Source organism: Cherax quadricarinatus, chromosome 40 (genome assembly GCF_038502225.1).
Source record: "Cherax quadricarinatus isolate ZL_2023a chromosome 40, ASM3850222v1, whole genome shotgun sequence".
In the NCBI taxonomy this organism is placed as follows: Eukaryota; Metazoa; Arthropoda; class Malacostraca; order Decapoda; family Parastacidae; genus Cherax; species Cherax quadricarinatus.
Genome location: NC_091331.1, coordinates 19,137,275 through 19,150,699, shown reverse-complemented (window position 1 = coordinate 19,150,699; position 13,425 = coordinate 19,137,275). Strand labels below are relative to the sequence as shown.

The 13,425-nt window shown below is 38.0% G+C and overlaps 1 protein-coding gene across 2 annotated transcripts; it reads left to right on the top strand.

The window, feature by feature from the left end:
• The first annotated feature begins 4,853 nt into the window (after positions 1 to 4,853).
• Positions 4,854 to 11,363, top strand: LOC138853802 (uncharacterized). Of its 2 annotated transcripts, none has more exons than XR_011392970.1 (2): positions 4,854 to 10,841; positions 10,993 to 11,363. XR_011392970.1 is itself a non-coding variant. In XM_070092770.1 (2 exons), the coding sequence occupies exon 2, from the start codon at positions 5,993 to 5,995 to the stop codon at positions 10,562 to 10,564; it is 4,572 nt and encodes a 1,523-aa protein (XP_069948871.1). In that variant the 5' UTR covers positions 4,854 to 5,060; positions 5,212 to 5,992; the 3' UTR covers positions 10,565 to 11,363. The 2 variants fall into 2 exon arrangements, 1 of the variants encoding a protein (XP_069948871.1); XM_070092770.1 differs by having other exon boundaries at positions 4,854 to 5,060; positions 5,212 to 11,363.
• Positions 11,364 to 13,425: the final 2,062 nt, after the last annotated feature.

Here is a 13,425-nt window from a genome sequence, read left to right as displayed (position 1 = left end):
CCTGCCTCGGTGGGAGATGGCCGACTTGTTGGGAAAATATATATATATATATATATATATATATATATATATATATATATATATATATATATATATATATATATATATATATTATATATATATATATATATATACACACAAAACAATCGCAGACAGGCGATCTTAACAATGCAAGACAAGCCACGGGGGGTGGAAATATTTAGCTCAAGTACTTTCACACTTCTCAGTGCATCATCAGGAGCTATGCAATGTTGCAAAGGCTACAACGGGAAAAATAGGGTAAGTTTTCGGAGAGTGATAGTGTGGAGCCAGCCAGCCAGTCACTCTCTCAGAGGGACAAGGGGGATGCCACCACACACCGGTCCCCTCTCCTTCACACCCTAAGTGGGGGCGGGTGGGGTAGGCCTCACAATTTGCAGATAGCATGAGGAAATACTAGAAGATAGTTAATAGCCAACCCCAAGCTGGCTGTTGCCTTTACAACATTGCACAGCTTCTGATGACGCACTGAGATGTGTGAAAGTGCTTGACCTCAAGATTTCCACCCCCATGGCTTGTTTTACATATATATATATATATATCCTAGGTAGTAGGTTAGTAAACAGCAACCGCCCAGGGAGGTGCTACCGTCCTGCCAAGTGAGTGTACAACGAAAACCTGTAATTGTTTTACATGATGGTAGGATTGCTGGTGTCTTTTGTCTGTCTCATAAACATGCAAGATTTCAGGTATGTCTTGCTACTTCTACTTGCACTTAGGTCACACTACACATACATGTACAAGCATATATATACACCCCTCTGGGTATTCTTCTATTTTCTTTCTAGTTCTTGTTCTTGTTTATTTCCTCTTATCTCCATGGGGAAGTGGAACAGAATTCTTCCTCCGTAAGCCATGCGTGTTGTAAGAGGCGACTAAAATGATGTGAGCAAGGGGCTAGTAACCCCTTCTCCCGTATAAATTACTAAATTTAAAAGAGAAACTTTCGTTTTTCTTTTTGGGCCACCCTGCCTTGGTGGGATATGGCCGGTGTATTGAAAGAATATATATATATATATATATATATATATATATATATATATATATATATATATATATATATATATATATGCAATAAGATCACAGTAAACAGGTGATTTCAGAATATGCAAAACAACCACTCTGAAAAAATAGAGAAATTCCAAGCGCTTTCGTGACTACTCACATTATCAAGGAACTATGAAAGTAAGGCATCCAAGGAAGCTATATAAGGGGTCTGGCCGGCACCTCACTATCAGATCCCACAACGGTTAAACACGTGACGCGCGGCGAGCCAACTTGGATAGGTCCTTGGCACAACTCACCCCACAAACTATTCTACCCAAGAAATAAGAAATTTTAAAGATTATTTGTCCAGTGTATTATTAAATTCTTCCCAAATTCTATTAATTATAAATGGATCTAATTTATATAAACCAAAGGAAATATTCATATTATTGTCAAAACTGCTTTTTATGAAACAAGATTCAATTATATTCCTGTCGACCATGGACTTGCTTGATACTACTTTCTCAACTTTTTGAAAATCAATTGGATGGTTAAAATCCCTTACATGAATAAATAGAGAATTGGAATCTTGTCCAGTTCTAATGCTATATTTATGTTGTTTTAATCTTAGTTCGAGATTTTTACCAGTTTGACCGTAATAAACTTTATCACAAATTTTACAAGGAATCTTATACACACATCCATCAGCATTTTGGGGGGAATTCTTTATCAAAAGTTTTTTTACTGTATCAAGATTTTTGAATACAACTTTAATATTAAAAGTCTTAAGAAGAGAAGGCATATCAACCAAGTTTTCATGGTAAGGGAGAACCAACATATTTTTAGTTGAATAAGGCTGGTTGTCCCTTTTTGGATTGTAAAAAGTATTTCTAGCAACTTTAAAAGATTTATCAATTACATTTCTTGGGTATTTTAAATCATTACCTATTTCATAAATTTTGGATATTTCCTCATCTATGAACTCAGGACTACAAATTCGTAAAGCTCTCAAAAACATTGATGAGAAAACAGACAGTTTGACTCTATCTTGATACGAGGAATAATATATATATATATATATATATATATATATATATATATATATATATATATATATATATATATATATATATATATATGTCGTGCTGAATAGGTAAAATTGGTCATTTAGCAAGAACTCATTAAAATTAAGTCTTTTCTAAAATTTTCTCTTATACGTTTAAAGATATATTTTTTCATTTATATTCATATAAAAATTAATAATTTTGCATCAAAAGAACCTTAGAAAACTTACCTAACCTTATTATAACAAGCGCAATTTAATTCAACCTAATCCAGCTAAATATATCTTAGATAAGTTTACAATAATTTAATAATAAACACAATGAAATATATTTTGTTCGTTAGGTTCAGAATGATTTTTGCGAAATTATTGCATACGCAAATTTTCGCCTGCCTTATTCGGCAAGAACAGCGTTGCTATTAAGCTAAAATCGCAAGTTTTACCTATCCGGCACGACATTATAAACGCTAAACATGAATAAAAAAATCGCTACAGTTCAATAAATTTTAACATGACAGTTTTCAGTTTATTTTTCTCTCGTGTTCAGTATGGCTGCCACACCAGTGTCCAGTAATAGTCTACTATAAAACTGATCCTCAGGTTTACCATGATCTCTTCTCCATGTCTTGTTGTAGTTGTTTAATATGGGGTTCCGTTTCACTGAAACTGATTGTGTTGGAGCAAAACTAAGTTCAGATTTAATTTCAGCATCCCAAAATTAGTTAGAAACACGCGAACTGAAACCTTTGTTGGCCAGTGTAAAAGGTGTCAAAGAGGTCAAGGTGATTATTATTCATCCCATGTCGTGTTGTTCTTCGTGCTCTGCTGGTAGAGGGACGCTGTGAAGTTAACTGAATGTAACTTTGTAGAAACTGGAGAGGTACGTGTTAGACTCACCGAGTGTTGGACCGGTGTTATTCAACAAGCGCTACCCCCTTCCCAGCTGCCACCGACAAACACTTCAATTTGGGATAGTCCATTTTGATAAAATAACTATCACTAAAGGATTACTATAACTAATGAAAAAAAATAATCTGAAACCGCAGTTTCTAGTGAACCCCACAATAAATGCTTGACGATATCCCCATCTCCTACTGAACACACACTGATCAGAGTTCAGCACTGGGAAGCAGCAGTAGCAACTGCTGGGTCACTGCAGTAGTAACTGCTGGGTCACTGAAGTAGCAACTGCAGTGACCCGCCATAGGGCCACTATTATGCTTCACTTCTGTTGTAGAATCGGTACCTCTGAGCATTCATCTTACGACAGACTTATGTTGGGATCGTTAACAAATAGACTAACAATAACCTTAGTGAAGTCTCCAGGCACAGGCTGATAGATTTCATTAACTAATTTACGAAACCCATTAATGAGTGATGAGAATGAACAGTAATTAATGACTCGTGCATTACTTTTATCTTTAGATTTCCCTTCAGATATTAGGACAGGTCGCTGACCTTTAAAAATAATATATGTAATACTAGACTTACAAAATCCAGAGTGTAAGACTAATATTATTAAAAGTATTTAACCATCTAGGCGGAATAATTTATGTAACACTTGTTTCTAAATCATAAACCAAATAGATTATGAAAATTTTGTAAAGAAGGTTCTTAAGAGACCTAAAGAATATATACATATGAAAGGAACTCTTGAAATTATCACCAAAAACATTATTTTCATTGCAATATTCAACAAACACTTCCAGGAAGGAAGTTAGAAAATTTTATATTTATCTGATATCAAAAGTCTCGCTGCTCTGTGCAATAAAACATTTGTTCTAACATGCACACGTGCAACACACAATCTAAATCCTTCCCAAGCAAAAACACATCCAGGAAAACTACAAAAATCACCAGTGAAAAATACGATACAAGCGACGCACTAATAGATGGGGAAGGTAGTTTTGAAACTGAAGAGCGCTTTGACCGTGAATATTTTGAACACTCTTGCCAAAAATAAAAGAACAAAGATAAAATTAAAATGCAGTAAAAATCTACTAGCACGAATAAATCACACAACACAAATAATATCACACTATTTTAAAATAAACAGCATCATTGAGGAACACTAAACTGTTAGTGTCAAAAAACTTTAAATTTTTTCCCGAAATCTTTCCAGGGACCTACGTAATTGTAAAATAACGATGATAGCAAAATGTCCCAAGTCGTATGAAAACATTTACAATGTGCACAATCAAGTGCTGCATGCCACAAGCTACGCAGAAGTGAGCAGGAGCACCTGTGAGCAGGTGGCTATGAGTGAAATTTGTGTGCCTGATCATCAGTCGATAGCTGTCTTGAGTGACGATTCCTGCTGAAGGAGGAGAGCCAGACAATTCCGTTGCACGAAAGAATACATCTAGTCGAAGGTCTAGGGAACTGATGCCTCGGTAACACCAGTAGAGGGAATATTTTCAACAGTCTGCCTGTTTTACCTTTGAGGACTGATACTGAATCACAGATGCAACCTGTAAAATGTCCCTGGAGTCATCCAAAAAGCTGAAAACAATTTTAGACGGAAAAATCCTCTGAGGAGCAGTCCCTCTTCTCAGAGGAAGGGACAGCTATAGAGGTTTTAGAACCAGACATTTGTGTGTGACTTTTAGACAATTTTCTCTGGGTTGAAGCGGCAGATGTCCGCTTACGACGTAGATCATCCCCTGCACTGTCACTGCCGAAGAAAGGACAGGCGCTCCTTGACCTACTACCACGACTTTGCTGTTATCTTTCAGTCTTTCTTGGGGCCTAAGTGTGAGGGAAAAGTAGGTGTAAGTGGGGTTAAGGTTGTTCGGGCAACCAGGAACCATTAGTTACGTCGCGTGCACCCCCCCCCCTCCTCTCTGGCGGGCTGGGGCGAAACTAGTTCCTGGTGTCCGATTTGTTAGTTTCTACTCCTGGTAATATTGACCTTACCTGGTGTGGGTTGAAGTTTGGAGAGTCACTTCACCTCCACTCTTCTCCTAATCAGGTAGGGTGATATACCAGGAGTATCACTGTTTGTTTCTTTATTTTGTTTGCTGGTTACCAGTAATGATTTTGGCATTTATCATTCTTTTCAATTCTTAAATGTTATATTATCATAACTATGGGTAACCAGTTTATTTTCTCTTATTTACCAGCTCTGTTCCTGGCGTGGTCTTCCAGGATAGACGCCAGATAAAGGAGCAAGACCTGTTAATAATACTTATTAACATTATTCTACTACTACCGGCCCTTACCTATTCTACTTGTGCTCCATCCAAGTGGTAGGAGATTCCAGAACATCGGATTACCATCTGCCCAGGATAACCTACATAAATAACATCAGAGGAACTATCCAGGGCCATACCTACTCCTACCCCACTACAAGAACTGAAGGCCATTTTTTTTTATTATATTTAAATTTTAAGTAAAATTCTCAAAAATCATTTTTCTTGTTTTTCCTAAATCATTTCTTTATTTATTTATTTTTCCATTAGTTTCTTTTGTTCAGTTGGAAGGCGTTCCACTGACAATGGCGACCTTGCCAGGATCAGACTCTTGAAGCAACATCGTCCTGATGGTTCAACTGGTTGTGAGTATAACATTTAAGATAGAAAAGGGTGAGTTAGTTGAGGTGTCAAGTCATTACTGGTAGTCTGGTTGACTTACCGTTGTTTGGTTCTAAGGTTCGGTTTAGAAGTTTACCTATTTGTTGGACCTGGGGAACTTTGATAATAACCCCTCCTGTGTGAACCGTGTGTATTTTGCTTAGTGAAGGCTATTGAGCCCACAAGTGTATTCTTCCAGGGAGAAATATATTTCATTTTCTACTTTGGGAAGTTTAAAGTGTGCGGACTGTGTCCCTCTTTTGTAACAGACGTTACTGTTAATTTTAATTAAGTCAGTTGAAGTTGGGTGCGTAATATTTCTTTTTACAAGATGGATTCTTTAGATTTCTGGTTGAAAGCTGGAAAGGAAATGGGATTTACTGGACAAAGCCTTGATAATTACATTACTGCTAAAATGGCTATTGTAAAGAAAGAGGAACGGGAAAAAGAACAGGAAAGACTAGCTCGAGAGGAGAAAAAGGAACAGGAAAGACTAGCTCGAGAGGAGAAAAAAGAACAGGAAAGACTAGCTCGAGAGGAGAAAAGACTAGCTCGAGAAGAGAAAAAGGAACAGGAAAGACTAGCTCGGGAAGATAAAATCGAACAGGAAAGGATAGCTAGAGAAGACAGAGTTCAGGCAAGAGAGGTAGCCTTCAAAATGAAGGAAATTGAAGAACAGGCTAAGCAGAGGGAGTTAGAACAATCAAGGTTGGAATTAGAAGCCAAGAAGATAGAACTATCTAAACAGAAAATAGATGAAGGGGTACTAGAATATCCTTCCCAAGAACCTAATATTAGGATGCCACAAATACCACCTTTCTCAGAACAAGATGACATAGCGGCATATATTACTCGATTCGAGAGTACTGCTACTCTCTGTGACTGGCCATCAGATTCTTGGGCTACTAGGCTTGGCTTACTACTGTCAGGTTCAGCATTAAACGTCTATTCCACTCTACCCTCTGAGGTTATTTCTAGTTATAGCCTGCTGAAGAAAGCTATACTTCAGGCTTTCAAAAAAACTACTCATCATTACAGGTCTGAGTTTAGACACGTTAAAATAACTCCTAATCAAAATTACATGCAATTCTTAACAACACTTTTCAGATTATTTGATTCGTGGATTGAAAGTGCTGAGGTTGACCACGATTTCGAATCTTTACGAGACCTGATGGTAAGAGATCAATTCCTTTCTTCTGTAAACTCTGACTTACGAATATTCATTAAAGAAAGAAACATTCATACGGCTGCGGAAATGGCACAAGCTGCTGATATATATGCGTGCGCTCATAATAACTACCCTAAAGAACGTAGCAGATATAAGCCTGTTGGGCCTAAGCAATCTGAGGGATCCAAACCCTCCATACCTAAGAATTCCACGGCCTTCACAGTAAAATGTTTCAACTGTAATGAGTGGGGTCATAGAAGGCCCGACTGTCCTAGGAAAAAAGGTGAAAATGTCGGTAAATGTTTCACTGAATCAAACATAAACGCACCTTTTAGTGAAGGTACAGTCAATGGTATGAATGTGTCAACCATTCTTAGAGACACTGGATGTTCCTGTATTGTTATCTCAAGTAAGCTTTTCCCTAACCTAGATTCTTCACGTTATAAGTCCACTAAATTAACGGACTATTTAGGAAGAAGCGATTCTTTTCCAACAGTCAGGTGTTTCGTTAGGTGCAAATGGTTCTCAGGATGGGTAGATGCCGTAGTTGCCCCGATAACCTCATGTTCTGTTTTGGTTGGGAACATACAAGGGGCTACTTTCCCATCTGAGAAGGACTGTTTGGAATTTGGAGTTTCCAAGGAAGGGTTGGAACCTAATATCTCTGTTTCTTCACAGATAGTTCCAGATGAGATTCAGTTGGATAACCTAAATCAGAGAGCTGATGGTTACAAAACTCCGTTAACACCTTTAGTAAGTCAGTCACTTGACCTGGACAACGCAGACACCAGTGGAAAACTACGTGTGGCACAATCTATACAACAACTAGACTCAATTAACGTCCTTACCAGAGCTCAGTCTAAGGTAAAACCTATCCACCCATTAGTTCTTTCCAAAGGAAAGCCAATCGAGCTGTCTCATATAGATTTAGAGGGTCTTCAAAAGACTTGTCCTTCCTTAGAGGAATCTCGGAAGTTAGCTTTAAATGGCAAGGTGACCCAGAGAAAGAAATTTTCTTACAAGTTTGAGTTCAAACACGATCTTTTGTACAAGACTATAGTGTCTGCGGACAAACCCAATGACGTTGGTCGAAGCCTGTTAGTCATTCCGCAGGATTGCCGTGAAACCATTTTAAGAATTTCTCATGACTTGCCAGTCTCTGGCCATTTTTCACATAGGAAGACCTATAATAAAATAAAGGACCTATATTTTTGGCCTAGCATGTCCTCTGACATCTATAAGTACTGCAGATCATGTCACGTATGTCAACTTTCCACGCAGAAGGGTAGAACTAGGAGAGTTCCTATGGTAAAGATGCCTATTTTCTCAGTCCCTTTTGCAAGGGTTGCAGTAGATATAGTTGGTCCTATCACACCTCGCTCATCAGGAGGTCATAAATATATTTTAACTATGATTGACTACGCGTCCAGCTTCCCAGAGGCGGTACCCTTAAAATCCATTACGTCCATAGAAGTCGCAGAAGCCTTATTTTCTATTTTTTCACGTGTAGGTATACCTCGTGAAATTCTGTCGGATAAAGGGGCTCAATTCACTTCAGAATTAATGGAACACGTTTATCAACTTGTGGGTGTTAAACCTCTTTTCACTACACCTTACCATCCGATGTGTAACGGAAGAGTGGAGCGACAACATGCCATCCTAAAGTCAATACTAAAAAAACTATGTATTCTTAAACCAACGGACTGGCATAGATTTTTACCATGTGCTCTTTTCGCAATGCGTGAGATTCCAAGTGATTCCCTTGGTTATTCCCCTTTTGAATTGCTTTATGGGAGACAAGCTCGTGGTCCACTATCTATTTTGAATGAACTTTGGTCCAAAGATATCAAACCTGAGGTTCAAAACAGCTATCAGTTTCTTTTAGATCTAAGGGAAAGGTTGGAAGAAACCGCCGATTTGGTCAGTAAAAACCTAGAGATGTCTATGGAAACGTACAAGACCTATTTTGACCATAAAAGCTCCAAGCGTACGTTTAATGTTGGTGATGAAGTTTTAGTTCTCCTACCTGACAAATCCAACAAATTGCTAATTACCTGGCGCGGACCGTATAAAGTAGTGAAGGTCTGCAATAAGGTAGATTATATCTTGGATGTCAAGGGTAGAGAGAGAATGTATCACGTCAATATTTTGAAACGGTACCATAGAAGAGAAGTTAATCTTTGCGTAAATGCCTTTGACGAAGATACTTCTTCTTTCAGCTTGGATACAAGTGGTGATTCGTACGAATGTAGAGTTTGTATTATAGATGACGAGTCTTTTACAGAATCGAAGGAACTACTGGATATCTTAACGCATGATCCCTCACCAAAGAAGTCAAATGTCAGCATTAACAACGACTTGTCAAATAAACAAAAGTCTCAAGTAAGTGCCTTAGTAAATTCATTTTCTGACGTATTCACAGAGGTACCAGGACTTACCACCACTATTGTACACAAGATTGAATTGTCGGATCATGAACCAGTAAGGCGGAAAATCTACCCTGTTCCCGTTCACTTACGGAAAACTTTTGATAATGAGGTGGACAAACTATTTAACTTAAACATCATAGAACCTTCGAAATCAGCTTTCTGTTCACCAGTTGTTATGGTTAAGAAACCCGATAATTCTTACCGACTGGCACAAGATTTTCGTTATTTGAATACTATAACTAAATGGGATGCAGAACCCATGCCAGTAATTGATCATGACTTGTATAAATTCCATGACTGCAAATTCTTCTCGGAATTAGACATCTCACAAGCATACCATCAAGTGCCATTACACCCAGACTCGAAACCATACACTGCTTTCCCTACTCATAGAGGTCTAATGCAATATCGCACAATGCCTTTCGGCTTGGTTACCGCGTGTGCCACGTATATTAGGCTTATGAGAATAGTTCTTTCTGATCTAAAGAATGTATCAGTGTATTTTGATAATATTTATATCATGACAAATATCTGGGAAGACCATCTAAATACACTAGCGCTTGTTTTGAAAAGACTAAGAACTCACGGCCTTACAGTTAAACCACAAAAGTGCTTTCTTGGCTATCATAAGGTACAATACCTTGGGTTCATTATCTCTGATAACAACTTCTCACCACTTCCTAATAAGACCAAAGCTGTTTTAGAAAGTACGTTCCCTGCTACCAAAAAGTTATTAAGAAGTTTCCTTGGATCTGTAAACTTCTATAGAAATTTCGTACCAAATCTAAGTAGCTTAACTTCAGTTCTTACAGACTATTTGAAAAAGGGTGTCAAGGAACCTCTTAGTTGTTCTGAGGAAGCCCTCCAAAGCTTCGAAGAAATTAAGAGGATATTTTCAAACCCCCCTGTCCTAAAATTACCAGATATTAATAAAATATTTTGTCTCCGAACAGATGCCTCCCATTCTGGACTCGGGGCTGTACTACTTCAATATTATGAGGAGACACCTTTCCCAGTATCTTTCGCCAGTAAGAAGCTTCTGCCCAGAGAAGAAAGATATTCCACTGTGGAGAAAGAATGTTATGCTTTAGTATGGGGTATAAGCAGATTTAAATACTACCTATACGGTAAACCCTTTGTGCTTGAAACAGATCACAAGCCACTGATGTACTTGGAAAACTTTAAAGGGTCAAATAGCAGACTCTTGAGATGGGCTCTGGCTATTCAGCCCTATAAGTTTAAAGTCGTTTATATTTCTGGCTCTGAAAACCACTTTTCAGATTGGCTGAGCCGAGGTTGTAGTTAGTTCTTTTCCCTCTGTTCGTTGACTTATTGACTCCGTCCATAAGTTTTGGAAGGGGGTATTGTGAGGGAAAAGTAGGTGTAAGTGGGGTTAAGGTTGTTCGGGCAACCAGGAACCATTAGTTACGTCGCGTGCACCCCCCCCCCTCCTCTCTGGCGGGCTGGGGCGAAACTAGTTCCTGGTGTCCGATTTGTTAGTTTCTACTCCTGGTAATATTGACCTTACCTGGTGTGGGTTGAAGTTTGGAGAGTCACTTCACCTCCACTCTTCTCCTAATCAGGTAGGGTGATATACCAGGAGTATCACTGTTTGTTTCTTTATTTTGTTTGCTGGTTACCAGTAATGATTTTGGCATTTATCATTCTTTTCAATTCTTAAATGTTATATTATCATAACTATGGGTAACCAGTTTATTTTCTCTTATTTACCAGCTCTGTTCCTGGCGTGGTCTTCCAGGATAGACGCCAGATAAAGGAGCAAGACCTGTTAATAATACTTATTAACATTATTCTACTACTACCGGCCCTTACCTATTCTACTTGTGCTCCATCCAAGTGGTAGGAGATTCCAGAACATCGGATTACCATCTGCCCAGGATAACCTACATAAATAACATCAGAGGAACTATCCAGGGCCATACCTACTCCTACCCCACTACAAGAACTGAAGGCCATTTTTTTTTATTATATTTAAATTTTAAGTAAAATTCTCAAAAATCATTTTTCTTGTTTTTCCTAAATCATTTCTTTATTTATTTATTTTTCCATTAGTTTCTTTTGTTCAGTTGGAAGGCGTTCCACTGACACTAAGGACGACCCTGATCCCTTGGAAGGCGGAGCATCCGGCACGCTCTTCTGGCGAGAAGCAGATTAACAGCATTCCTGTGTGTGCTTTGAGTATTTTTGGTTCTGTTTCAGTCTTTCTCGTAGCCAGAGGCCAAAAAAACAAACATTGAGGTTTTTGATATCCAACGGGTCCCCAGTTGTTGGAGCTACTGGAGCCAGTTTCCCTGACCAGGCACAGCAGTGATAGGAGTTTTGATATTTACTCTCATGACTATAAAAATGATTTACAACACACAATAAGAGCAAAGAAAATTAGCAAACAATAAAAACAATGAATATAAGCACTCAACGCAAATACATTATACCAAGTTAAAATAATCAGCATCAATTACAACCCCATTAAATTGTGTCAAAACTGATCTCCTAAGAGTTCCCTGAGGTCCTTACAGTCACCTCGGCAATTATAAAAACCATGACGAAGGCAAAAAGACGTAAGCTGTAGGAAAGCTTCCAGAGTCAGGGGAGAGGAGGAGTAGGGGTGACAGGAGCATCTGCAAACAGGTGGCTATGAACGAGATATGTGCGCCTGATCCTCTCCTGAAAGGTATTACGCAGTGTATTGGTGAGTGTTGTATAAAAACTTTAAGGGTGATGGACTGATGACATCGTCTTCAAGTCTCTTCTGCTTCTATCAACTTTTCTGTACTCGACTGAAGAAGCCTACTGTGTAGGCGAAACGTTTCGAAATAAAGATACCTAACTGTTGCATATGTGTCTTACCTAACACCCTGTCTTCTGTATATATACACAGTAGAGGAGCACACTTCTATTGTGCCACACATGTCCGGCCTTTAGATCTGTAGGAGGCCCCTGAATACCCTCCCCCTATTCCCACAGTTGTGACAGTGTAAAACTCCAGTGCAAGACTGAGCAATATCAGAGTCAATGCATAAAGTAATTAAAGTATTTTGAGTTGCCTTTCCACTTGGTCCCCTGACGACGAAATGTTTGGCACTCAAAGCTTTTTACTGAGACGGGTACAAATAATAATAATAATAATAATAATAATAATAATAATAATAATAATAATAATCTTTATCTCTATAAACTTACACATAATTAATACATAAATTGTTAGTAATTTTGGCATATTGCAGACAGCCCCTGGTTATGTAGAGCATTTCAGGCAGTATTAAGATAAATTATACCTACAACCTTCTATAAGATTAAACTGATATACTATCTCTACATTATATATCTGATATTAACTAACAATGTATGTTCATAGAAACTTTTGGATTTATGCAAGACAATTTTCTGTAGTGTTTATGACTAGTGGGGAGAGAAATTGGTGAGAGTGATAACAATGTGATGAATTAGATAAACAGGGATGATGTTGATAAAATGGGTTTTAACATAGTCTATATAGAATTTAAGTCTGTTGAAGGTGGTGTTTAACTATTTTTTTTTTTTTGAAGTAGAAGGCAGATTGGGAACTTTTCATGTTAAAAACGAACAAGAAAAACTTCCATCTCAAATATCGCTACCGCTTTCCATAGCTACCACAGATCGTCCTCAAGACGCAATAGCAACGTAGCGTCTAAGATGAACGCTTCACTATATACCTTACCATGGAGACCAATATGCAAGCTGGAGAAATATATTAAATAGTTACCATCCAGCTGTCAAATTTATTGTGCATCTCATGTGAGTGGCAGCGTAATAAATTTAGATCATGTGATGCCTCGCCTTCTCGTCCTGGAGTGGGATCTTTATTATAAATGTTTTGTCAACTCTTTTTAACATCAATGTACTTGCACAATTAGCATTATTGATAGCAACAATGCAACACTTACGCAATTATTCTGTTTCTCCATCATAATGAGCATTTTGCTTTGGTTTTATACAGCTAGCAAACATAATATCAGAGTTCCACTGGAAAAAATTCTGTGGAATATTTTCAAATCCGCCTTATTCTTGATAACTTCCTTGTCTGACCCGAGACACTTGATACAACAATGAGGAGCTGTGTGTTTAATGATTTCTCTGATGAGAAAGGGAATGTCTTCCAAGAGTGGA